This window comes from Lepidochelys olivacea (genome assembly GCF_965140295.1).
Source record: "Lepidochelys olivacea isolate rLepOli2 genome assembly, chromosome: 1".
Classification (NCBI taxonomy): domain Eukaryota; kingdom Metazoa; phylum Chordata; order Testudines; family Cheloniidae; genus Lepidochelys; species Lepidochelys olivacea.
This window is the reverse complement of record NC_140411.1, coordinates 98,560,467-98,587,646: the sequence shown is the minus strand read 5'-3', so window position 1 is coordinate 98,587,646 and position 27,180 is coordinate 98,560,467. Positions and strand designations below refer to the sequence as shown.

The 27,180-nt window shown below is 45.6% G+C and overlaps 1 protein-coding gene across 3 annotated transcripts in view; it reads left to right on the top strand.

Moving 5' to 3' along the window:
• The first annotated feature begins 382 nt into the window (after positions 1–382).
• The window catches only part of DZIP1 (DAZ interacting zinc finger protein 1), an 86,090-nt gene continuing 59,292 nt past the window's right edge, over positions 383–27,180 (top strand). Inside the window, exons 1-4 of one of the 3 annotated variants that reach the window (XM_084636265.1) lie at positions 383–2,012; positions 12,668–13,291; positions 17,973–18,057; positions 20,313–20,440. In XM_084636265.1, coding sequence (XP_084492391.1) covers positions 12,830–13,291; positions 17,973–18,057; positions 20,313–20,440 — 675 coding nt within the window. In that variant the 5' untranslated portion in view covers positions 383–2,012; positions 12,668–12,829. The remainder of the gene's footprint in view (positions 2,013–12,667; positions 13,292–17,972; positions 18,058–20,312; positions 20,441–27,180) is intronic. The other 2 variants (XM_084636266.1, XM_084636267.1) reach the window with 2 other exon arrangements.

Sequence of the window (27,180 nt, the reverse complement as noted above, 5' to 3'; positions counted from 1 at the left end):
TTGCTCTGGGGAGCCCTCTGCAGGTTGGAGACAAGCCCCCTGGTAACACCCTGGCAGTTCCTTTAGGGCGGGCCATAACCTTGTTACCATTTTGTTAAATTAGAAGCACTACTGTAGGCTAATTAATTGGTGTCTATAATTTATGGTAACACCAGGACCAAAGAGTGAAATTGAACTCAAAGCATTTGAATATTTACAGTAGATATGCAGTTTGGCATAAATACAATACAGAGTTTAAGGACTGTGAGTAAGACATGAACTCTACTTTTACTTATTCCCTTGATGATGTAATAGCTAAACAAAATCTACTAAATCAGTTGAGACTCCCTGCTTTGCTTTCTTGAGAATACAGCAGCTTCTATGGCTTAAGTTAATTTAATATGAACTAAATTGGTCAGACAGCTCAGACAAAAATCTCTGTGTGCGCCTTCCTTTGGGTCAAAATAAATTCAAAGGTGTGTTGAACTCAACTGATGTAGAAGACCAATCACCAAACTATTGAAAGAGGTGCTTAGTTACACATCTAATAAACATCTTTTGGCGCTGGTAGGCCCAGTTCCTTAAATAAAATCCTTGTTGATTTCAGTGGGAGTTAAGCACCTAAATATCCTTGAGAGTCTGGGCTCTTTAGTGCCTTTCCTCAAATTTTGTGTTAGAAACAGCTACTGATTAACTACTCATTTTACCACCAGCAAGGAAAATCTTTACTATTCAGGTAACAAAGCATCTTTTAAGAATAAGGATTGTGGAATTATAGCAGAGATACAAATATCCATTCATTATTAAAGGAGCTAAAAGTCATCTACTATTGACTCCCATCTCAACAGAATGATCTAATTTGCCTTGGTCTGTCCTGAATCTTATAGTACAAAAGACCAGCATGAGTATGTACGTAGTGAGACATTACTCAAAGAGGGTAGAGGCGTGGGCAACCTTTTTTCTCCCTCCCCTTTTTGTCCTTTAATAGTGTTAGAAGGAATCCTATGGGTCAGAGTGAACCAGTTGTAAAAGGACATAAAGGACTTGTAAATTTCAGCCACCATAGGCTTGGCGGTTAAGGGGGCAATTGGGGCACTGCTGAACAAGGGCCAATTTAAGGTTGCACAGGCACACCTCCAAAATGGAGGCTTAGCCTCCCCTAGCCTCTTATACCCACCACCCATGCAGATCATTCTGGATTCCAAAGCAGCTGCAGCCCTTCCCAGCTTGAAATCACCCACAAACTCTGTAAGTGTACTCTCCATGCCATTAAGCATTTGTAGTCATTTGTTGAGTGTTAAGAAAAATATCTTAAACTACAGCTTTTTTTAACAGTGTCTCCTAATTCATAAAACCTTGATCTGTCCCCTTCCCCCGAGTTTGAGGAAAATCAGCAGTCCGCTTTGGGCTAAGTTCCAGAAACCAAACAGACTCTGTGAGACCGCGAAGGCGCGCTGAAAATTAGCGGCTTGGCGAGGAATCTCTGCCGTAGCCTTAACGGGGGTGCCACAACCCTCACCCTACGAAGTGAGCTGGGGCACTGAGGGCGCTGGAGACTGAAAGGTGGTGGAGTCGTGCGGGAGGTCGCGGCTGGCTGAGCCACAACGTCTTCGCTCCTTGATATTCAGCCTGCGGTCCCGCTGCCCCCCCTCCCGGGGCGGGCTTGCTCCCGCTGCCGCCTCCTCTGCCCTCCCTGACCCATCTCCGCATTCTCCCGGCATCTGAGAGCGGAGGCGTGTCTGCGCCTGAGAGCCTGGGGATAGGCGGGAAGGAAGACGGGAGCGGGGAGGAGGGGGAGCTGCCAGCCCCTCTATGACATGGAGCAGGAGCCGCCGCGGAGGCGGCGGGCAGGCGGTGCTCTGGAGCCGCTGGAGGCGGGCGGGCAGGCAGCAGCAGCAGCGCTGTCACCCCCGCGGCCCGCTCCCCTCTCCTGGCGCAGCCGGAGTCGCGCTGCCGGGCTGCAGCTACAGCGGAGCCGGCGGGCGGAGGAGGCGCTGCCCGGGGACCCTGCTGTGTGGCGGCCGCCGCCCGAGGTGAGAGCAGCGAGGCAGGGGCTGGGGTGCCGCCCTCCGTCTTCTCTCTCCTGTTGCGCGCGAGTACGGGTCTGCCCGCAGCTGTAACCAGCCTTCGGGCCGGGCCCGCAAGTGGCGCCCCCGCTGGGCTGGTTTGGGAGCTCTCGGGCCCGCCGGGCGTCCATCGCAGCCAGCGGGGCTTCTCCAGCCTCGGCTCTGCTGGGGCCCCACATTGGGGAGGGCGAGATCGGGCTTCGCAGAGCCCCTGGCTTCGCTGATGGAGGGAGCCCGGTGCAGGAACCTCTCCAGCCAGGCCCAGCTAGACTCGTCTCTCCGCCTCCTCTCCCGAGTCACCCTGCCGCCTGCCTCACGTTGGCTTGGCTCGGCTCCGACTAGCGGGGAGGGTTGTGAATAACTCTCAGGGTTTTATTGGTCATTTAGCCTAAAGCAAGTATTTTGGAATGAGCAGCCGCGCACTACCATGGGGCTCCGATCCGGATTGGGCCTTTGGGTACCACTGCAATGTAAACAAATTATTGGAGGCACCAGTCAGTGCTACAGTTCAGTTTAAATTTTGCACTTAAAGCAGGTTCCCAACCTCTTTGTTGTGGATTAAAAAATACATTATATTCTTCCAAAACTACTCTTTGGGTGCAAGTATCAATGTTCAGAGTACTTATAAGGAAATCTGTTAATTTGTTTAGGAACTAAAATTTAAAATGAGTCCTTTTAGAAATGTAGTGCCCAGTGTCACGTTGTTGTTGCTTCCACTGATCTCAGTGACAGAATAGCACAGACTTTCCCCCCAGTTCTGATTGAGTTCCCCACAGTTTCCTTTCAGCAGCTAACTCCCCCCACTTTCTGAACATGTGTAAGAAAGCGCACCCTGGAAAGGTCCCATAGCTACTTCTAATGTCTCCTTTAGTGCCTGTGTTCAAAGTTGCACTGCTTTAAATTTAAAACAGATTTAGGCCATGTCTATACTACAAACATTGACCGTTGCACGTTATGTCAGTATACAGGCACCAAAGTTTGTATATCACTCATGCATGTGCAGGCACGGACGGTGTGTAATGGAGGCTGGAGGAGGCTAAGCCTCCTCAGACCTCATGCCTCGGGGCTGCGGGAGAGTGGCTAACGTGACCAGATGTCCTGATTTTATAGTGACAGTCCCGATATTTAGGGCTTTTTCTTATATAGGTGCCAATTACCCCCCACGCCCTGTCCCAATTTTTCACACTTGCTATCTGGTCACTCTAAGAGTGGTGCATTATCTCAGCCAGTTAGGGGCCCCCAGAAAAGGCCCCTCCCCCCACCACAGCCACGGGTTGCAGGGCTGTGGCAGGGGCACAGAGCTTTTCTGGTCTCGGGGCTGCAGTGGGGGTGTGTGGAAAGGAGTGGGGGTGGAGCCTTGGGGGAAAGAGGTGGAGTGGGGGCCAGGACCATGGACAGAAGGGGTGGAACAGGGGAGCCCAGAGCCCCACCGCTGCAGCCTCTGGCTGGGGAGGAGGGGCTCCAGGCTCGGAGCTCCGGCCAGGGCCAAGAGCTCCGCTGGCATGCCAGCTGGGTCCCCAATCGAACTCTCAGCCCCAGCCGGGGCGGTGGGAGGTGGCTGAGAGCAGCAAGCAGGGGCAGGGCCTCGGGGCTGGCCTCCCCAAAGGGAAGCTTCACCTGCTGCTTATGTATGCGTACATGCTGCTTGCATTGGCAATGAGCATATTCACCAGGAGCGCTTGTGTAGATGTAAAGTGCACGCATCGCTGATAGGTGTCCCAGTATGCCAGCTGCTGCCATCCTACACAGTGCCTTCTGGGATATTTTTGCAGTGTTTTGTGGGATAGTACTGCTTTGTCCAGGGATCTCTGGGAGCTAGGGGTCAAGTTCCAGCATGCAACTTTCTCCATCCCATAATGTCATCCATATCCATAATTTTTCATAGAATCATAGAATATCAGGGTTGGAAGGGATCTCAGGAGGTCATCTAGTCCAACCCCCTGCTCAAAGCAGGACCAATCCCCAACTAAATCATCCCAGCCAGGGCTTTGCCAAGCCTGACCTTAAAAACTTCTAAGGAAGGAGATTCCACCACCTCCCTAGTAACGCATTTCAGTGTTTCACCACCCTCCTAGTGAAAAAGTTTTTCCTAATATCCAACCTAAACCTCCCCCACTGTAACTTGAGACCATTACTCCTTGTTCTGTCATCTGCTATCACTGAGAATAGTCTAGATCCATCCTCTTCGGAACCCCCTTTCAGGTAGTTGAAAGCAGCTATCAAATCCTCCCTCATTCTTCTCTTCCACAGACTAAACAATCCCAGTTCCCTCAGCCTCTCCTCATAACTCATGTGTTCCAGTCCCCTAATCATTTTTGTTGCCCTCCGCTGGACTCTTTCCAATTTTTCCACATCCTTCTTGTAGTGTGGGGCCCAAAACTGGACACAGTACTCCAGATGAGGCCTCACCAATGTCGAATAGAGGGAAACGATCACATCCCTCAGTCTGATGGCAATGCCCCTATTATACATCCCAAAATGCCATTAGCCCTCTTGCGCGCTCCTGCTCGTGCTTCCTCCCAGTAGCCCACTTCCCACTTACCTCAGGGCTTTGGTCTCCTTCCCCTAGTGAATCTAGTTTAAAGCCCTCCTCACTAGGTTAGCCAGCCTGCTTGCGAAAATGCTCTTCCCTCTCTTTGTTAGGTGGAGACCGTCTCTGCCTAGCACTCCTCCTTCTTGGAGCACCACCCCATGGTCAAAGAATCCAAAGCCTTCTCTCCAACACCACCTGCGTAGCCATTCGTTGACTTCCATGATTCAACGGTCTCTACCCAGGCCTTTTTCTTCCACGGGGAGGGTGGACGAAAACACCACTTGCACCTCAAACTCCTTTATCCTTCTTCCCAGAGCCACGTACTCTGCAGTGATCCACTCAAGGTCATTCTTGGCAGTATCATTGGTGCCCACGTGGAGAAGCAGGAAGGGGTAGCGATCTGAGGGCTTGATGAGTCTCGGCAGTCTCTCCGTCACATCGTGAATCCTAGCTCCTGGCAAGCAGCAGACTTCTCGGTTTTTCCGGTCAGGGCGGCAGGTAGATTACTCAGTCCCCCTGAGGAGAGAGTCTCCGACCACCACCACCCGCCTCCTTCTCTTGGGACGGTGGTCGTGGAACCCCCAACCCTAGGACAGTGCATCTCATGCCTTCCAATCGGCGGAGTCTCCTTCTGTTCCCCTCCCTCAGATGTATCATCTAGTCCACTCTCCGCATTAATACCTGTGGAGAGAACATGAAAACGGTTACTTATCTGTATCTGCATTGCTGGTACATGGATGCTTCCCTTTCTTCTTCTGGAGGTCACATGCTACCAAATTTCTTCACCATCCTCCTGTCCCCGCAGTGCAGCCTGCTCTGAATCTGCAGAACGTTGTGTCCGTAGAAGCATATCCTGACGTCTGTCCAGGAAATCTTCAGTTTCTCTTATGCAACGCAGGGTCGATACCTGTTGCTCCAGACCTTGAACCTTCTCTTCCAATATGAAGACCAGCTTGCACTTTGTACAGACAAAGTCGCTTCTGTCCTGCGGAAGAAAGACAAACATGGCACATCCAGTGCAGGTCACAACAGCTGAACACTCCCCATCCATATTACCTTCCTTCTACGAGCTTCCTCAGGAGTTGTAGTAAGTACTCTTTAAAATAATCCCACAAACCTGCATGGCACTCCTTGGTCTCTGCCATCTCTGACAGAAGTATGGAGTCCACAGAGCTGTGCGTTTGTAACCTTTGGGTGGACTAGAGTTCACTTCATTGCCCTTCTCCAGTGCCTAAAAAAACCCCAATTCCCATAGAAAAGTAGCTGGAGACCCAGAATTCAATCTCTAAGGATTTTCATCAAGGATCGCACAGGGCTAACCTCCCCACATTCATATCCCGAAAGAAACTAAAGAAATGAATTTAATTAACTAACAACTTTATAAAAACTTACGATAAAAAAACAAATAACAACAATTTAATTTTTACAACATAACATGGCTATTTTATAATCCACATAGATTATTTTCACAGTTCTACATAAATAAAGAAAACAAATTAAAATCAACAGTTCAGTCCCCACAGAAACACAGTGAGAAGAAGAAGAGCTCCGAAAAGCTTAGGTTGAGTTCACCTGAGTCTCAGAGTCTTTGATCACCAATCTATACAGTTTGCTGAGTCTAAAACATCATCTTCCCTCCATTTGCTTATAGGAATCTTCATGGGATCCATGCGGACTCTTCCTCTGTTAAAATCACTGTTAGCCAGCCAGCTAACTGATTAACCAACCACTCAGTTAAGTGTACAGATTTTAAAAAAACAAACCAACCTGTTGCAAGAAAATACAAAACTGAGAATAGCAAAATATAAATGACTCGTTCTCGATTACTACATTTAAAGAAAAGTTGGTGAGTCATACTAGTTGAGATAATTTAACTAAAACAGTTTGGCTAAAATAAAAAAAACATTCAAAGTATACAGTTAAAATAGAAGAAATTATTTTTCCCTCCCAATTTCTCCTTTGTGTAATTAACATTACCCATGCTTACATGTTAGAGGGTTAACAATATCACTAACCTGCTGCAAAATGCTTCAGGGTTAGAGGAAACAGCTTGCTTTCTGCTCCTGGGCTCAGCTTCTCCCAACTCACACAGGGCACATGGCCTTTTGTAAAGCAGCTACCCTGACTTCTTGTCCTCATGGAGTCTGACCCCAGCAACAGGGAACCTATTGGAGCATACCCCAAACTACCACAACCACACGCAAAATCCAGATGCTTCTGGATGTGGAGGGCTAGAAACAATGAAGTCCCCAGACACAATTCTCTTCTACCTCCACATGGGCCTCTTAAAGAGGTATCTCCCTATTAGGCACATGGGTTACACGCTATTCTCATGAACATTGAAAATACAGGATGCAAGGTTCTCCTGGATTTCCTGTACCCTCAGGACCCGCAACAACTGGGGACATGAGGATTTCTTTGAGGACAGTTTGCTGAGGGGCATAACGAAAATAATTCAAGGTTGTTGGTGGCCTTCATGGAACACTGGTTGTGGATCTGAGAAACAAAAGCTGACTGCTGATATTGCATCGTAATGCTGGTGGGGCAATCAGCAATGGCTGCAGAACTTTTGGATGCAGAAGGCCACATTCCTGGATCAGTGTGCCAAGCTTGCAGCAACCCTCCAGCACATGGACACCAGAATGAGAGCTACATTGCCAGTGGAGAAGCAAGTGGTGATTGCACTCTGGAAGCTTGCAATACAAGATTGCAATTGGTGGGTGGGAAATAATTTTGGATTTGGAAAATCCACAATGAGGACTGATGTTGTACAAGTGTGTAGGTCCGTTAATTGTATCCTGCTGCAAAGGACAGTGACACTCAACAATGTGCAACAGTGGGGTTCCTGAACTGGTAGGATGATAGAGACATACATATCCCTATTTTGACAACAACCCACCTTGCCACAGAGTACATCAACAGAAAGGGTTATTTTTCCATGGTTATACAACTGTTGGCAGATCTCTGGGGATGCTTCACTAATATGAAAATCTCAGTCTTTAAGAACTCATATCTTTAAGAACACGGGACTGTTCAGAAACCTGCTGGCTTTCCTGACCAAAGAATTACCATTGGCTATACTGAAATGCCGATACTGTTTCTAGGGGGGACAGCCTGCACTTTGCTCCCTTGGCTCATGAAGCTATTCTTTGGCCACGGCAAGGTGCAGCTAACAGCTCAGCAGGTGCAGAATGACTGTTGAACGTGCTATTGGCAGATTGAAGAGATGCTGGCAGTGCTTGCTTTAGTCACTAGATTGATTCTCAGTAAGAAAAATATCCCAATGGTTATAGCTTCCTGTTTTGTCCTGCATATCTGTGAGGCAAAGGGAAAAAGCTGATGCCAGATATAGGCTGAAGGTGGAATGGCTGTCTGCTGACTCTGAATAGCCAAACACAAGAACTATTACAAGAGCTCAACATAGAGCTATGCAATTGAGGGAGGCTTTGACAGAGCATTTTAATGGCCAGCCACAGTAGTGTTCTCTGGTGGACAGTGTTCTCTGTGCCTGGAGCTCTGGATGTTGCTAAGAACTGTATAGTGCTTACTGTACATTTATAAATATGACTGGGTGTTTTCCTGAAGCTATGAATTATGTGGTGTTTGGTGCGTATTTATAAGTAGTTTGCTTTGCGTATCACTATGCATTCTACAATATTTGTTGTGATGCAAGAAAGATGATTTGATAATCCAAAATTAGAACTTTATTGAATGGGGGGGTGGGGGAACAGCATAGAAAATCAGTGTGCAAAAAACCCCACAGGTGATGCTATCCACATTTTTAACATAACTTATTGGGCTGAAAATTTACTATTAAAAAGGAAGTAAACATGTATATCCACTTCAGTGCACAAATGTAGACAGTTGTGGCTACACATACATGAACCGTAGTCCTTGCAGGTCAGTGTATGTGAAGCTGTGGTTTTCCTTGCTGTCCCCAGCTTCGAGTAGCAAGGGTAACAATGTGCCATATAATGCCACATGGTATGTTGGAGCATGGGGGCAGCGACCACGGAGTTCTTCAAGGACTGAAATAGGTGGAGAGTCCAAGATTTTTAAACCTGCGGGTCCATCACAGTCTGCAGCATTTGGGTTTGCAGCCTGAGAAGACTCATTATGTCCTGGTGGGACTTCTGGGTCTGTCTTCTCTGTCTTTTTTCCATGGTATCAGTAATATTGGCCCTCCGAGCCCTTTGTTCACAGTCTGTTGCAGCACTGGCTTGCAGGATCTTGCAGAACATGTCCTCTTTCATCTTTCTCCTCCTCATCAGGGTCAGGAATTCTGCAGATGGGGAGAGGGCTCCCCTTAAGGCCGCCCTGCCAGAAGCTGCTGATAAAAACAGACACATGTACTCCAGGATTTACAATCACAAGGGAAAGATAAATTTCAAAACTCCCTTCCGTTATTCCCAAAAACACTTTTAATAAGAAATGCTTATTAACACTTCAGCTTTAGAACACCTCTGCATAGCACTGCTCTCCAGCCCCAGCTATGATGAATACAGCCCACCAAGGGCAAGGTGGGAAGGATTTTCTGTTCCACGAAGCTATAAAATTTCAGTCCCTATTCCATGGGTATGAGTATAGAGCAATGGCACTGAATATTGGCACTATTTTCCACAGGTTCTGGTGATCTTAGCCGATATCTCACTCCTCAGGGTAACAAAGGCACAGAGAGCACAGTTGCTGACGTTCTGAACCCGCCCAGGCCTGTATGCCATTAGCCTGTTTACTGCAATGGTGCTAGCCAAACTCATCACAGAGTGGCATAAGAAAGTGCCCTATCGTGGAAGAAGAAATAAGGCAGCCATCTCTAGAAATCTTCCGGAGAAGATTGTGGAGTATCTCCATGAAAGTTTCATCAAGATGTCTCTGGTGGATAAAAGGAACATCCCTATGCACATGAAGTGCTCTACATCCCTCCCTCCCCAGCCTAACCAACAGGGGAATGAAAATCAGATGCAACTCTGCTCTGTTTGTTATACCCCTACCTCTTCTCCTACAAATAAAACAATGAAAAGTCGATATCTTTCTCTTGTTAACTTGGGGATAGACTGAGTGTCATCTTTAAATTTAAACGTGTATGCATTTTGCCTTACACACTTACGCAAGTTCCCTTCCCCTTGATCAGGCTCATCTGCATTTTACCTGGTGGGACTGGTTAGATTGTGGCACGGTCTCAAACAGGTCCCAGCTCGTGGCATGGCTGGAGTCACCCACTGCATCTTCCCTCCTACTCCTCCTTGGTGTTCACTGCAGAGGTCTCTGTCTCAGGTTCCTCAAAGGTATCCACAGTGGTCTGCTGGGTGCTAGTGGGATCTCCACATAGTATGGCATGCAATTCCTTGTAGAAGTGTCAGGACTGTAGCGCAGTACTGGATCTATTGTGCTCCCCTTGATCCCAGCCCAGAGCACCCTCCTGTACCTCAAACCCCTTCATCCCCAGCCCCACCCCAGAGCCCACACCCCCAACGAGAGCCCTCACCCCCCCCCCACACACACACTCCAACCCCAATTTTGTGAGCATTCATGGCCTGCCATACAATTTCTATTCCCAGATGTGGCCCTCGGGCCAAAAAGTTTGCCCACCCCTGCTCTATACCATTTGGGGAGGTGGTTTTACTGCATCGCTGGAGTTGGCTGAAGACAAATTTGAGTGTAGATACATGCAGGAATAGGTCAACGCAGGGCAACTTACGTCAGTCTAAGTTTGTAGCCTAGACCAGGCCTTATTTAAACCAGTTCAAAACCCTGTGTGAACACTCCTAAACTTGGTTTAATATTGATTGAACAAATGAAGCACTTACATAAACTATCTGGTTTACCCGAATTGGTTTAAAAAAAATCACACCTTTAATTAAACCTGTGCAACTTTGAATAAAAACAAGACCCTAATCTCGTGTGTGCACGCATGTGCTCTCTCTGTCCTTCTGTATGGCAGTAGATGTGCATTTTATGTGTATGGGAGTAGATTTTGGTTGTATATGTCATATATGGGGATGAATTATACAAGGGTGTATATTGGAAATGGGAGATGTGAAACGTATGACTAGTGGGTGAGGTGTACTGGAAGGGGTTGTGTGATGTTCATAGGAAATGGCTGGAGGGGAAGAAATGTAGGATGTGTTTGTGGGGTGAATGCTATGTGGAATGTGTATAGGATACAGGGGTGACTGTGAGGATGAGGAGGGTGTACAGTGGGGTGTGTATACAATATGAGTTGTGTAGGGGTGTCTGGGGAGGGGGTGATATGGAATGTGTTTGGAAATGACTGGAAGAATGAGAAGCTGAGGTGTATATGGGAGGGGTTGTGTATGCAGGGGTGCAAGGTGTTCGGGGGTGAGGAAGGATGGTGTGGGGGGGGATAAAGTGTTTGGGGATAGAGTGGTGAGGATGGGGTGAGGTGTTTGGGGATGGAAGAGTGAGGCAGTGAGGGGTATGGGGATGAGGAGGTGTTTGAAGATGGGAGGATAAGGAGTATGGGGGTGAGGTGATTACGGATGGGTGAGTGAGGTGGTGAGGTGTTTGGGGACGAGGGGGGTGAGGTGGTTACGGATGGGTGAGTGAGGTGGTGAGGTGTTTGGGGACGAGGGGAGTGAGGCGGTGCAGTGTGTACGGATGAGGGAGTGAGGCGGTGTGAACAAGGGTAGGGGTCAGGTGGGTGGGGATGGGAAGGTGTTTGGGAAGGGGGATGAGGAAGTGAAGGGGGGTGAAGCTGTGGGGGTGGAAAGGTGTTTGGGATGGGGGAATGAGGAAGTGAAGGGGGGTCTGGTGGGTGCGGGTGGGAAGGTGTTTGGGATGGGGGAATGAGGAAGTGAAGGGGGGTCTGGGGGGTGGGAAGGTGTTTGGGATGGGGGAATGAGGAATTGAAGGGGGGTCTGGTGGGTGCGGATGGGAAGGTGTTTGGGATGGGGGAATGAGGAAGTGAAGAGGGGTCTGGTGGGTGCGGGTGGGAAGTTGTTTGGGATGGGGGATGAGGAAGTGAAGGGGGGGTCAGGTGGGTGGGGGTGGGAAGGTGTTTGGGATGGGGGATGAGGAAGGGAAGGGGGGTCTGGTGGGTGGGGGTGGGAAGGTGTTTGGGATGGGGGATGAGGAAGGGAAGGGGGGTCTGGTGGGTGGGGGTGGGAAGGTGTTTGGGATGGGGGATGAGGAAGGGAAGGGGGGTCTGGTGGGTGCGGGTGGGAAGGTGTTTGGGATGGGGGATGAGGAAGCGAAGGGGGGTCAGGTGGGGGGGGTGGGAAGGTGTTTGGGATGGGGGATGAGGAAGCGAAGGGGGGTCAGGTGGGGGGGGTGGGAAGGTGTTTGGGATGGGGGATGAGGAAGCGAAGGGGGGTCAGGTGGGGGGGGTGGGAAGGTGTTTGGGATGGGGGATGAGGAAGCGAAGGGGGGTCTGGTGGGTGGGGGTGGGAAGGTGTTTGGGATGGGGGATGAGGAAGCGAAGGGGGGTCTGGTGGGTGGGGGTGGGAAGGTGTTTGGGATGGGGGATGAGGAAGCGAAGGGGGGTCTGGTGGGTGGGGGTGGGAAGGTGTTTGGGATGGGGGATGAGGAAGTGAAGGGGGGTCTGGTGGGTGCGGGTGGGAAGGTGTTTGGGATGGGGGATGAGGAAGGGAAGGGGGGTCTGGTGGGTGGGGGTGGGAAGGTGTTTGGGATGGGGGATGAGGAAGCGAAGGGGGGTCTGGTGGGTGGGGGTGGGAAGGTGTTTGGGATGGGGGATGAGGAAGCGAAGGGGGGTCTGGTGGGTGCGGGTGGGAAGGTGTTTGGGATGGGGGATGAGGAAGCGAAGGGGGGTCTGGTGGGTGCGGGTGGGAAGGTGTTTGGGATGGGGGATGAGGAAGGGAAGGGGGGTCTGGTGGGTGGGGGTGGGAAGGTGTTTGGGATGGGGGATGAGGAAGCGAAGGGGGGTCTGGTGGGTGGGGGTGGGAAGGTGTTTGGGATGGGGGATGAGGAAGCGAAGGGGGGTCTGGTGGGTGGGGGTGGGAAGGTGTTTGGGATGGGGGATGAGGAAGCGAAGGGGGGTGAGGAAGTGAAGTGTGTGTGGATGGGGGGCGGGGGAGGTACCAGGCGTCTCACTCTCGCTCTCTCCCCGCAGCTGCCATAGCAACGCGGCAGACGCCGAGCGGCCGGGGCGGGGGCTCCGGGCTCCGCGGCCCGGCGCACGGTCGGAGCCTGAGGCCGGGGCCGGACGCCTGGTGGCAGGACTCGGGGCCCCGCGCCCAGCGGTGCCTCCCGCTCGCCCTGCAGCCCGGCCGGGATGGGCAGCGCCGCCGCGTCGGGCCCCCTACCCGCCTTCCAGTTCCGGCCGCGGCGCGGGAGCCCGGACTGGCGCCGGCTGAGCGCCGTGGACGTGGAGAGGGTGGCGGGCGAGCTGGACGTGGCGGCCCTGCAGGAGCACCTGGGCCACGTCACGTTCTGCAGCGCCGAGCGGCTGCGCTGCCCGCACTGCCAGGGCCCCGCCGACCCGCTGCTGCTCAAGCTGGTGCGCCTGGCGCAGCTCTCCATCGAGTACCTGCTGCACTGCCAGCAGCACCTGGGCGCCCAGCTGCGGGGCCGCGAGCAGGCGCTGCGGGCGGCCGACGCCCAGCTCGGTGAGGCGGGCAAGGAGGCGGCCCGGCGCGCCCAGGAGATGAAGCTGCTGAAGGAGGAGTGCAGGCAGCGGAAGAAGATGATCAGCACCCAGCAGATGATGCTGGAGGCTAGAGCCAGCTATCACCAGGTGAGACCCGCTTCTAGCCGCGGCTCGTGCTCCCCCCCTCCCGCGGTGCAACCGCAGGGCGGGCAGGGACCTTCCTTACCTTGCGGATATGCTCCCCCCCCCCTCGCCCCGTCCTTTCCCCATCAAGTTTCAGAGTGGTAGCCCGTGTTCGTCTGTATCAGCAAAAAGGAGGAGGAGTACTTGTGGCACCTCTGCTCAAATAAATGTGTTAGTCTCTAAGGTGCCACAAGTACTCCTTGTTCTTTGTCCCCATCAAAATACCCCAGAGGCTGCGGTTTCATTCCCAGCACTGTGGGGCCGGAATCTCATACAGCTTTAGAGAGGAGGCGTTTGATTTCCAGCTCATCCTAGTTACCGATGAGCTTTTTTCAGGCTTGTGTTCATTTCACCATCCTGTGTGATATCCCTAAAGGGACTCTGAAGCAAATGATTAGGTAAGGTGGAAGGCAGACAAGGGAGAATAGGGCACATTAAGTCTTAGAAAGATTAACAGTTTAAGGGTGTATCAGCTTTCTCATTTTTTTCCCCAGCAACTATTTTGGGAATTTATAACTGCCTTAAAAGGTGTTCTGAAATTTAAAGACTATACTGGGCTTAAACTTGGCAAACATGATCTTGGGCCAACTTTGTGTGTTTGTGTGTGTGTATTTAAAGTTGATTTAACTCTACTGAAAGATGCTCTAGCCTGACACTCCTGAAAGTCAAAGTTCTGTTTATCCAAATAATAGGTACAGCATAGGTAGGAGCAATGCAAGCTTTCCCATGCTGTACCAGCAACGTGTTTCAACCCGGATTAGAGGGAACATCAGCATGTCAGTGGGCTAGGAAAAGTTTTGTTTCTCTAAGATGTCTTGACTAAGGAAAAATTCCATCTTACATTCAGTGGTCCAGTAGGAAGATATATATTTTTTGTCCAAAATTCTGTATTTTTAAAAACAAATTATGCTATTTGTTGTATGTTTCCCTCACTTAGGCCCCGGTCTTGTAATGGTATCCATGTGGGCAGAATTCATTAGGACACAGTGCAAATGCAGGGTCCTTGTGGATTCAGCTGCAGGATCGGGGCCTTAAGGAGAAGCTGCTGATGTGATTTGCATTTCAAAAGCTCTAGATTTCTTGTTTGACCAGAGTATCTGACCTGGGTTGAAAATGGAAACAGAGTGAGCCCTTGCATCAATTGAATTGTAAACTCAACTGAATGTCAAGTAATCCCCTTATTGTATTTGAGAGCACAAATATGTGCATTCTCTTCAAAATACACTTAGGCCCTATCTGGCTGAGTGGAGCCAGAAGAAGAATCAAGCAAAATACTGGGCTTGGAGTATAGTTCATCTTCCTTCTTCTGTTCAGTGGCATTTGTCTCATTTTCCATTTAAGGTCATATAAAATAAAAAGTTCTTTCTCCCCCTTTTATGCTTTGGAGTAAATTATTATCTCTAAGAATTAGACAGATTTAGTGAGGGGTGAGTTCAGAAAATGATATTGAATAATATCTGTAAAATGGTGTGAGCATTTTGGGTCTGAACTTGGAGGACTCCATGTTATCCATTTCTAGTATTTGTAAGTGCAGGCTGTCTCATAGCCAACAATTACATATCACTTGTCTGTATTAAACATTTGGCTGTCCTGGAGTGCCAAACAATAGGGTTTTTGCTAGTCTTGCGCAGTGGGTAGTTCAGGTTCCATGCCCGTTAAAGCTTTGGCCCCTTTATGAGCAAGGCTGTAAACAGTCACTTGCCTTTCTTAATGCATGTGCACTTTATTTTCAATGTGATGCACAGTAATTGAGTTTTGAGTTTTAAGTTTAATGTCTTTAATCCACCTTCAGAACAAGTGAAAACTGTAAAAATAGGAACTGTCAAATGGAATTGCTGTTAAGGTGTGATCATTTTAAGGCTCAAAAACTCAAACAATGTCTTTCTTCATGAAGGAATGTCAGCTTTCTACTATATTTGAATTTCTCATATTGTGATGATTTGCACAAGGTCTTAATGTTACATAAAAGCTTTTTTGTATTTAATACTATGAAAAATAGTTAGAGGAATATTGTCACCAGTAATAGGCACATAGTATAAACATTCCATGTGTTAATTGTTGAATAAGAGCTTGCTTCTACTACATGAGTTTAGTGCTTGAATGGATAATAGTATTTCACAGCCAATTTAATACCATAAATCATGCGCAATCTGTTATAGTGTAAGATCCCCGATGGTTCTTTGCTTTGCTGCCATACTATACCTTCTCTATCTAGGTTTTATGTCAGTACTTCCTTGCATGTATCCAACAAAATGTAACTTAATTATTAATGGTTTTAGTGGTGGTTGCAAGACATGTATATTTAATATCACACTAGCCATCAGTAGTAGAATTTTAAATTCTAGATGAGACCTGGGAATTTGGCTATAATGAACAGATTTTAAATCTGCTGTGCAAGTTTGAAATTGTCTTTTACATTCATATCACATCAGTGTGACTGACTGACTTAAGTGTGCAGTTGTGGCTCCCTCAAGCAGATTTGTATGTTTTAAAACATATACGATAGCCAAGGATAGTTAGCCATCAGACCTTATGAAGAAATGAGGGGTTTTGATTCACAACCTGGTCAATCGCTTTCAACAGCTGTACATTTTGTTCATGTACTCTTAAAATGAGCAAAATGTACTTTAAGGATGAATTAAAAAGCTTTAAAATATACCAACAGGATCCAAATTTGATAAAATTCATATCTACATTTATAAAAGATGAGTGTAAACGAATGTGTTAAATACACATCATTAGAGGCAGGACAAATCATAAAGAATGTGTAAATGTTCTGTAGTATATTTTGTATAAAAAAACGAAGTATGTAATTCGGCACCTTACTACCTCCTCTGCTGTTATATTTGTCCTGAAAGGTTGGGTGGGAGGCAGATTCTTTAAGGTTTGTGCTATGTGAATCAGTGAGGTTTTGCTGTATTTTGTTATTACTTTGGATCCTAATAAACATTGCTTTTATTTATCTGCAACTGTCCCCCTTTCTTGCTCCAGCTCCTCCTCCCTATTATTCTCTCCAGCATGATTCCCCCCACAACTCTACTTTTCCTTATCTCATTCCCTTTCTAAGTGTCCTGAAAAGCAGTAATGCTAAAAATGTCTAAGGATAGTAGGTTTCTTCAAATTTCATCAGAGTTTTCAGTATAATATGGGAAGGAAACAAAAAGTCAATGCAATTTTGGGCTGCAAACATTGTATTCTGGGATGGGAGCTAATAAATATTTACATAGCTCTGGCACCATCACACCTGGAATTGCTTTTACTTTCTGGGAATTTCATTAATTCAGAGGAGGGTGAATGAGCTACAGAAGACCTTTGAGGGCTGGGGAGATTGATTTATAAGAAAAGGCTAGAGATATGCCTTGACTGTCTCGTGATTAGGGTAGGGTTGCCAGGTGTCCAGTTTTTGACAGGAAAGTCCAGTTACTGCAGGCTGGGGAGGCAGGGAGGCGCTGGATGATTACCCATGCCAGCTCCTATTCAGTCAGGGCCGCCTCCTATCTGCATTGGGCGACTGCAACTCCCAGCCTGGCTCCACTGGTGAGTCCCTTCTGACCTGGGCAGAGGGGAAAAGCAGTGAGTGACGGGGGGAGAGAGGAAGAGAAGTGAATGGGGTGTGGTGTCTTGGGGGCGGGGGTGAAGAGGTGGGGCAGGAGTAGGGTCTGGGGCGGGGGAAGAGGGCAGAGTGGGGGATGTTCTGGCACTCTTGCTGGAGTGTCCAGTTTTAAAACATTATAAAGTTGGCAACCATAGATTAAGGGGTGGGATGTGTCCCGATAACAATATGCAGAATGGAAGAATTTTAGCATAGTAAAAGAAGGTATTCATATATAATAATTTATCAAAAGTAGGGATGGAATCCCCATTTCTTGGCACATTTAAAACTAGACTCTACAAAGCACAAGTAATCTTACACTACCACATTGCCTGGATGACCTATGGTATTTTATGATTCAACCTCCCACTCCCCCCATCCCAACATGGATATATAGTTCAAAGTATGCACTGTTAAATGCCAAATTTCTCCGTTCAGCTATTGTTGAGTTATATATATTGGAAGGAGAGAAAGTGTGGCAATACAATTTCACAATGGGAAAGTACATGTATTTTTCTTTTCAGTTTTTGTAATCCAAAATAGTGGCATGGATATTCCTCATATTTCACGTTTTTTAAAACCAAACTTGGAGCATTTCAGCCCAAATGGAGATTTTATTTTAAAGTTAAGAGTGAGTGATAATAAGGGTAATAATTTAAACTTGTTTTCCACTCTAATTATAACATTAATTAGAAAGTGTGTTTGTGTCTTTTCTCACAATATTCTCAATCATCGCCTTGTCTTGACTAGAATGCCAGACATTCTCAAGTGTCTATGACCTTATCACTTTCTAGTGGCTTAATCTTACAGAGGATATGATTCCTAACATTACTACTCAAGCTTGAATATTTCATCGGTTATCACCAGCATGCTATGTCATTTAAATTGAATAATGTTGGAATTCAAATCAGTATCACAGTGTTGCCATGTACAAGAATGGGCTACTGTACAGAGAAATGTAATAGGCTAATTCAAAAAATGTTAACTGTTATAATTAAAAAAAACAGCACTTAATGTTGTTACCTAAGACAAATATCTATCTGTATTTTGTAGTGTCAGTTTTGTGATAAGGCTTTTATGAACTATTCCTTTCTACAAAGTCATATGCAACGACGCCATAAGGAAGAATCTCACACTGGTGAGTACTTTCACACGATCAGGAAAGTTAAGGTGATATAGAAATATGTAAAATATATTCAGGATATGCAATTTGGATTTTGTGTGACCCAGAAGGAAGCCATTTGACTTATAAGCCCCAGAGTGAGTTTGTACATTTGACAGACAGATCACGTAAACTGACCAAATGTGATATGGCAGTTATTTCACTGAAAGATTATAAACATGGAATAGCATGCTGCCATGTTTAGAATCATTTTTCAAACTGAGTTCCTGCTGAATACCTTTGCCAGTGGCAGAATTCAGAGCAATTGCTTCCTCTGAGTATTTGAAAACTGTGAAAATATGGGTGGTATTGCCACTGAACAGGATGTACCATGGAAAAGTACATTTTATAAAAAAAGTTTTGTTATCATTATAGGATCCACTCCACCTCCAGTGAAGTTAGCAAGAGTTGGATCAGGCCCACAATAAATTAATAGTGATAGTACAATGTGATAGTTATAGGGAAACTTATGAATTTGTTTAGATTAGATAGGTGAAACTTCTGTTCCCAGAATTTCATTTTAAGGGTCACTGTCAAAAAATTGTTTAAAATGTACACTCAAAAATGTATCCATCTTTAATCTTGACATGCCACTTTATCAATCTATCTAGGTTTTTATAAGTTTGCCCATCACTGCAGTATCTGAGTACATAGCAGAACAATGGGAGTAACTGTGAATGTGTCTACACAGCAATTAAAAACCCACAGCTGGCTAAGGAGCTCAGTCTAAGGGGATGTTTAATTGCGGTGTAGATGTTCAGGTTTGCGCTGGAGATCGGGCTCTAGGACCCTATGCGGGGGAAGGATCCTAGAGCCCAGATTCCAGCCTGAGCCTGAACATCTATACTACAATTAAACAGCCCCTTAGCCCAAGCCCCACAAGCCCAAGCCAGCTGGCACAGCTGTGGGTGTCTTATTGCAGTGTAGACATACCCTAAGTATTCAAAGAGTTGGAGCACTCCCCTCACACAGTAATTCTTCTTGCTAATACAGAATGAATCCAGCTCAATTGGCTGCCATTCCTCCCATTACCCTCCTTTTCCAAGCACATCATAGCTGCTTTCCTCTACCAGTTTACCAACATATCTTGCAGTTCCTTCAACTACTGCTATTTTATTGGCCTCTCAGGCTAGTGTTCAAACCCTGTCTCCATCCTATATCATTCCCCCTAGCCCATTTCTCTTGCTCCCTGCTGCTCTTGCTTCCTGACCACCGCTATCCAGCTGCTCCTGCTCCATTGCCAACCTCTCTGGCTCACCATCCCCCACTTTCGTTCCCTAACACCTTTCCCATTGCTAAAGAACACCAGCTCCCAGCAACAATGAATCACACACATGGTGAGAAAAATATATTGGGGTAAAACAAGCAAAAATATGAAGAATGTCTTTCACACTATAAATATTCTTCAGTTGACACAAAGCAGAAGAGGCAAAGAAGAAAATCCCTAAATTCATCATTTATGCTGACAAGAATAAAAATGTAGCAGTACTCTGTACATGCAAATTCCTCTGAAGCAACCTGACAAAGTCTCTTTACCATACACCTCTAACCATGTATACTGAATTGCTAACTCATGCATATTTAATGTTGTGAGTCACAAGACCAAAGGCCACATGCCTTGAACAATTTGAAGTGCAGGTATCCTGATATAATTCCACTTCCTGATCTGCAGTATTGTTTTTAAGAAAATTATTTTACAATAATCTACCAAATAAAGTAGTGTAACAACGATTATTATGCTGGATTGCTGAGTTTAGCACCCTGGTTGAATAATCAAAGTTGTATCTCTATATGGACTGATAAAGAAATTGACTAATTAACATCCTTTAATGAATCTTGCAGAATTATATATTTGGGAGTCATGCCTTTCATTCCTCCTTTGACCTTCTGCCCCTTACATTCCTATAAAACATGTTGAAATTAGATTATCTATGTCAAATTAGTTCATTTTTAATATTAAATATTTCATAAGCTTATTTCACATGCTATATTTTCAATAAGACAATGGCTGTCAACCTATGGCCCATGGATCTTATTCTAGTAGTCCAGAGAATGTATTATTTTGAGAAGCAATCTATGAGGAATTGTGATATTGGGAGGAAAGATGATCTGTGAGAGTAGTGGTTCACAGAATGAAAAGGTTGGAGAAGCATAGAAAAAAGACATCTGTAGGAAAAATCTCATTTCCCAAAAATATAATTAACATTTTGCAAATGTATATTTCTTTCAAGCAGAACAAAAGAAGAAAGCAAAGACAGATAAATTACAGGATGAGATCGATAAGTTGAAGGAGCAGTTGCAGCTCACCAAGTCCCTCCTAGAAGCTGAACAACAAGCTCACATGGCCAGATTTTCTAAGGTAGTATATATTAAGTATTAGCAACATCCTACAGGAATCAGTATTCTGGACTGTGTTCACTGATCATGTAGCTTGCAAATGAGGTTAACAGAACTAAATGAAAACTTAAATAAGATTTTTCTGTTTAGCAGCATTGTTCCTGTGCCACATCAGCATCACCTCCTGCAATTTTAAAAGCCCTATTTGTTACCTTCCACTGTCCCTTCTTGAATGTATTTTGGAACCAATATGAAAGGCACTGCTACTGTTAGCACCTGTCAGTCATCAGAATGGCAAAAAGCTCTTATTGGAGCAGATAGAATGCAGAATATTATAATACTATTTATTATTTAAAAAATCATATAGTGCCTAGACACTGTGGTGATTGGGCACTTGCTAGATACAGCTCTGTAAGTTTAATTGATGGTTTATAAACAGTAAGATGTTCTTTGCCATGAGAACTTCAATCTAACATAGGCAAGACATGAGTTAACAGTTTAAAGCAGGGAGAGTAAGAAGAGGGTAATGGTGAGAAAATGCAAGGAATATCACTTCAACTTGTATGTTAGCCTTTGAACCCTAGGTAAGCAGCCAGCCAAAGGCTTTCAGTAACCTTGAAGCAGTAGGTAGCCTCAGCCATTGTGGAGGGTTGACAAGAGATGAAGCAAAAGTGGAAAGTGAAAAAATTTAAAAGCAGTAATATTGCTTTAGTGGGTAGTTACGTGCAAGGGCTTTATTTTATTACTGTTGTTATTAATGTGAATTGCAATAGGATCTACAAGCGGGGAAGAGAGAATAGGTGTAACAAAGAAATAAAGAAATATTGTGGTTATATAGTTAAGCTACTGCACAAGTTGATAATTTCTGATCGTTCCAAATCATCTTGCAATTTTTGCTTCTTTTCAAATAAAATCAGCTATCCTGTCAATATCACAAGAGGGGTGAGTTTTTAGGATGGATTTTAAGGAGGAGAGGATAGAGGCCTAACAGATAACTTCAAGGAGTGCATTCTATGAATAAGGGGCAGTGTGGAGTTGGTTTTTAAATAAGACAGACTTAGTTAAAGACCAATCTTGATCTAAATTTTATAAATGTAATTTAGTTTTAATATTGCATTGTAAATTGTCCCACTTTTCCTACTATTTTGGTAACTTTCTTCTGCATAGCATGGTTATAAAGTTCCCTTTACTTCTGCTGCTGACCTCACAGTAGAAACCATTGTTTTGTACAAGAGGCTATGCAAAGGAAACAAGGGGAGAGCAGCCCTTGATGCTGAAAAAAGTTTAATTCAAATAGAAGAATCAACCAATGATACTGCCAAGAATGACCTTGAGCAGATCGCTGCAGACTACGCGGCTCTGGGAAGAAGGATAAAGGAGTTCGAGGCACAAGTGGTGTTCTCGTCCATCCTCCCCATGGAAGGAAAAGGCCTGGGTAGAGACCGTCGAATCGTGGAAGTCAACGAACGGCTACTCAGGTGGTGTCGGAGAGAAGGCTTTGGATTCTTTGACCATGGGATGGTGCTCCAAGAAGGAAGAGTGCTAGGTAGAGACGGGCTCCACCTAACGAAGAGAGGGAAAAGCATCTTTGCAAGCAGGCTGGCTAACCTAGTGAGGAGGGCTTTAAACTAGGTTCACCGGGGGAAGGAGACCAAAGCCCTGAGGTAAGTGGGAAGTGGGATACCGGGAGGAAGTAGGAGTGCGCGAGAGGGCAGGGCTCCTGCCTCATACTGAGAAAGAGGGACAATCTACGAGTTATCTTAAGTGCCTATACACAAATGCAAGAAGCCTGGGAAACAAGCAGGGAGACCTGGAAGTCCTGGCACAGTCAAGGAATTATGATGTTATTGGAATAACAGAGACTTGGTGGGATAACTCACATGACTGGAATACTGTCATGAATGGATATAAACTGTTCAGGAAGGACAGGCAGGGCAGAAAAGGTGGGGGAGTTGCACTGTATGTGAGGGAGCAGTATGACTGCTCAGAGCTCAAGTATGAAACTGCAGAAAAACCTGAGTGTCTCTGGATTAAGTTTAGAAGAGTGGGCAACAAAGGTGATGTCGTGGTGGGAGTCTGCTATAGACCACCAGACCAGGGGGATGAGGTGGACGAGGCTTTCTTCTGGCAACTCACAGAAGTTACTAGATCGCAGGCCCTGGTTCTCATGGGAAACTTCAATCACCCTGATATCTGCTGGGAGAGCAATACAGCAGTGCAAGGACAATCCAGGAAATTTTTGGAAAGGGTAGGGGGCAATTTCCTGGTGCAAGTGCTGGAGGAACCAACTAGGGGCAGAGCTCTTCTTGACCTGCTGCTCACAAACCGGGAAGAATTAGTGGGGGAAACTAAAGTGGACGGGAACCTGGGAGGCAGTGACCATGAGATGGTCAAGTTCAGGATCCTGACACAGGGAAGAAAGGGGAGCAGCAGAATACGGACCCTGGACTTCAGAAAAGCAGACTTTGACTTCCTCAGGGAACTGATGGGCAGGATCCCCTGGGAGAATAACATGAAGGGGAAAGGAGTCCAGAAGAGCTGGCTGTATTTTAAAGAATCCTTATTGAGGTTTACAGGGACAAACCATCCCAATGTGTAGAAATAATAGTAAATATGGCAGGCGACCAGCTTGGCTTAACAGCGAAATCCTTGCTGATCTTAAACACAAAAAAGGAGCTTACAAGAAGTGGAAGATTGGACAAATGACCAGAGAGGAGAATAAAAATATTGCTTGGGCATGCAGGAGTGAAATCAGGAAGGCCAAATCACACCTGGAGGTGCAGCTAGCAAGAGATGTTAAGAGTAACAAGAAAGGTTTCTTCAGGTATGTTACCAACAAGAAGAAAGTCAAGAAAAGTGTGGGCCCCTGACTGAATGAGGGAGGCAACCTAGTGACAGAGGATGTGGAAAAAACTAATGTACTCAATGCTTTTTTTGCCTCTGTCTTCACGAACAAGGTCAGCTCCCAGACTGCTGCACTGGGCAGCACAGCCTGGGGAGGAGGTGACCAGCCCTCTGTGAAGAAAGAAGTGGTTCGGGACTATTTAGAAAAGCTGGATGAGCACAAGTCCATGGGGCCGGATGCACTGCATCCGAGAGTGCTAAAGGAGTTGGTGGATGTGATTGCAGAGCCATTGGCCATTATCTTTGAAAATTCATGGCAATCGGGGGAAGTCCCAGACGACTGGAAAAAGGCTAATGTAGTGCCCACCTTTGAAAAAGGGAAGGAGGAGGATCCTGGGAACTACAGGCCAGTCAGCCTCACCTGAGTCCCGGAAAAATCATGGAGCAGGTCCTCAAGGAGTCAATTCTGCCGAATATGTACCCAGGCTTTCAGGCAGGATTGTGTTCAGGCTGCTATCCCAAGCTGCTGCCTGTTGCACTCCTGCCATCCTGCTATTTTTAGGTGCGAGCCTGAGCAGAGCTAACATGTACATCTAACTGAGCTGGGAATTAAATCTCTCAGCTGCTGAGTAGACATACCCTTTGGCATGTCTACACTACCACTTTTGTCGGTATAGCTTATGTCGCTCAGGGGTGTGAAAAACACACCAGAGCAAGATAAGTTACTCCAATAGAAATGCTGGTGTGAACAGCGCTATGTCGGCAAGAGAGCTCTCTCCCATCAGCATAGAGCAGCTACATGAGCGATCTTACAGCAGCTCAGCTGTATCTGTATAGATGTGCTGCTGTAAGCTCTCTAGCGTAGACATGGCCTTAGTCAGATTCCCTTATAGGAAACTGCAAGATTGTGATCAGAAGGGGAAAGAGAATGGTTCATTTACTGGCAATGAGTAAAAAAGTCAAGGAGAACCAAATATAGGTAACATTAAATTATAAATAAGGCTTTTTAAATGTAGCTTTAAAAATCAGACTAAATTTGGTCTTTATCTTATTATTAGAATGAAGTTTTAAAATATTCAGCTTTAAAGCAGCCTTGATGTGAAGCCCTTTTACCGAGAGAAGTTGCTGCCCAGCTTTTGATATGAATCACCTCCACACAACTTCTTATCTGTACTGGACTGGGTTTGTAAGGTCAGATACTCTTGGAAGTGAGAGGCTATTTTTCAGTCTTGCAGTCATCAGCATGACTGTGAGGAGCTATAGTACAGTAACTCAAAGCCTGTTATCTTTAAATAAATAAATAAAGCATTATGAAAAGCTTGCTTTGGAACATGGTTCTGATTCCCATCAATGTGAATCTTTGATCCTAGATTGCTGAAGAACATTTCTCATGTCAGCATAATGGACCTGAACTAACATGGGCATATGCTAGATATGCTAGCCAGTCTGTCCATATTTGATAGTTCAAGTGCTTGAACAGATGGCTCATGCAGCTAAAGCATTGTCTGCCTTATGGCACAGAACACACAGCAATAGTCCATCCCAGTAGTCTGTCACAGACATCTTGATGCACCCAAAACAGATCCTTTGAAACTATATGAGTCTTAGCTAGGGAGCTGCCTGAGAAGTTCTGAAATTCATGCTTACACTGGCATGAGCCTCTCTCTAGCTCTTTCCCCTGACAATGTTCAGGCTGTCATGGGATGACTTGGGGAGGGAAGTATAGAGACAGGGATGTGGAGGGGCTGGCTGAATACATCCTGCCACTGTGACTGATCCCCATTGTCACCCCAGATATCCCTCTCTTCAGAAGGGGTAACTCTTTCCTATCCTACCAGATGAACCATCATTTTCTTACAGAACTAAATAACCTTACAATAAAAAGGGGAGACCTTTGAAGCCTGCTGCTGGCCTCACTTGCCCTCTGTCCCTATTGTAGTAGGAAGAGAACCTGAGACATAACCCCTTGTCATAAGGCCAGAGGCTTGATATGAGGCCTGAGGGGAAACAGGAGGAATTTGGGGCATTATTGGTGGAAAAAATAGAATGAAGGGGGGGAAATTTACATTTTTTCCTTAGGCCCTTTAAATCCTTACTATTGCCTGTTTTTTTTCCCCCGTGAAGGGGACTGTGCTCATATTTCTAAAAATTTAAGCCTACAATTTATCCACAAACTGACAACAGTGTGGAAGGAAAATGGAGGCCAAATAAATTTATGTTGCTAGACTACTAGCAATTATACTAACTCTGATTATGTCTTTGCCTTCGTTGTCCACTTGCAATTGGACTCCTTCAGCAGAGGTTGCCAAATGTCCACCAAAGACTAACAACTTTTAGTCATGACTACTGTTTGCAGAGTCAAGCAAGTGGCTTCAGACTCAGTACTAATTTCCTGAGTCACCCATTTTCCAGTTGTTAATTTGTATATTTATATTTTGCAATTGCATAATTCCTGACATTGTTGGTACTAAATTTATTAATTTATTACTTTTTAAATATAGTACACACATACATCATGAATTTGCAGGTGTAAATTTACCACATAATTTCCTCATGAATTTAAGCTTTCATTTTTTTAAATTAAATTTCTAGCCCTATGGTTGCAGTGAGAATTTTTAAATGAGACTGTGTAAGCATGTTAGGGATACCTGCCTGAGTCTGCAGACAGCCTGAAACAATAGCTCTAGAGACATGAGAATTGCCCCATTTAGCTCTGAAATCCAATGACAATCATTTAAAATGTCATTGTTGTTAACCATTTCTTCCTATAATGTGCTTATCTTGCAACCCCAAACTATCTGCTATGCCTTCCCAAGTGCCAAAAGCCCCGTCTGTCTTTTACTTAAGCATTCAGGTTCCCCTGAGAACTTCTAGAATGTAGTTTTCTGTTTGGTATAAAATTCTGCAGTGTACAAAAAAACTGAAAATGTAAGGGGCAGCAATAAAATACCAATTTTTAATACCAAATTAAATAGCACCAGTGATACTGATTGGATAGTCTGATTTGTTTTATTTTAAATTAATAGTAATCCATTAAAAAAATTACTTGAAGCTGCAGTAAAGTTTCCAGTCTGTCATATCAGAATACTTCAGAAACAACAGTTGTGGGTTTTCCTGTATAATTAGGTCAATCCTATTACAAGGTATGTGGGACCTTAATTTAATGATGCTCCCAATATGCATTTAATAACATGTCATTTCTATAGATAAATATTTTAACTTAACCATTAGAAAATCCACTATTCAGCTATTCAGTTCCCTGTTTATACCTTTGAAACAAGGACAGTTAGAGTAATACTGAGAAAGCAAAGTTGCATTTGATATGTAAGGCACAAGGATAGTGAGTAGAATAAAAGAACATATCTGATTTGTTGAATTATTTTACCCACCTCAGTAAAATTCACCCAACTATACTAACAGAGTAACTAGAAACTTTCCGGTGGAAGGAAGCTACTTCATAAAAAGCAATAAAAATGGCCTAAAATAAGCTTTATCCCCTGAAGGTGGCAGTATAGTTTTCATGGTGCTGGGTGTGTGTCCTCTCTTTCGTCACTCTGCCAGGTGACAACCAATCCAGAATGAAAATTTTTGTCTCCATCTCTGATTCCATCTGTAGGCTCACAAGAATTTGCCCAGGTATCATGCCCCTGCTGGGTAGCTGCAGCTGGCATCTTTTCTGTGAAGTGATATCTTAATTTCTGGGCCTTAGATGGCACCAGAGTTCCCATGGAGCAGAAGAAGCAATATGAAAGCCTAAAAATACCAGGGAGGAAAGGGAAGAAATCCCCTTCCTGCTCAGCTCCAGCACTGCCCTAATAGTGAGGCTGTTCTGCTCAGAGTGTGCTGCCCCTCCCCCCACTTCCATGTGGAGTTCTGACAAGCCATATTGAGTGGGAACAGAAGTAACTCTGAACTAAG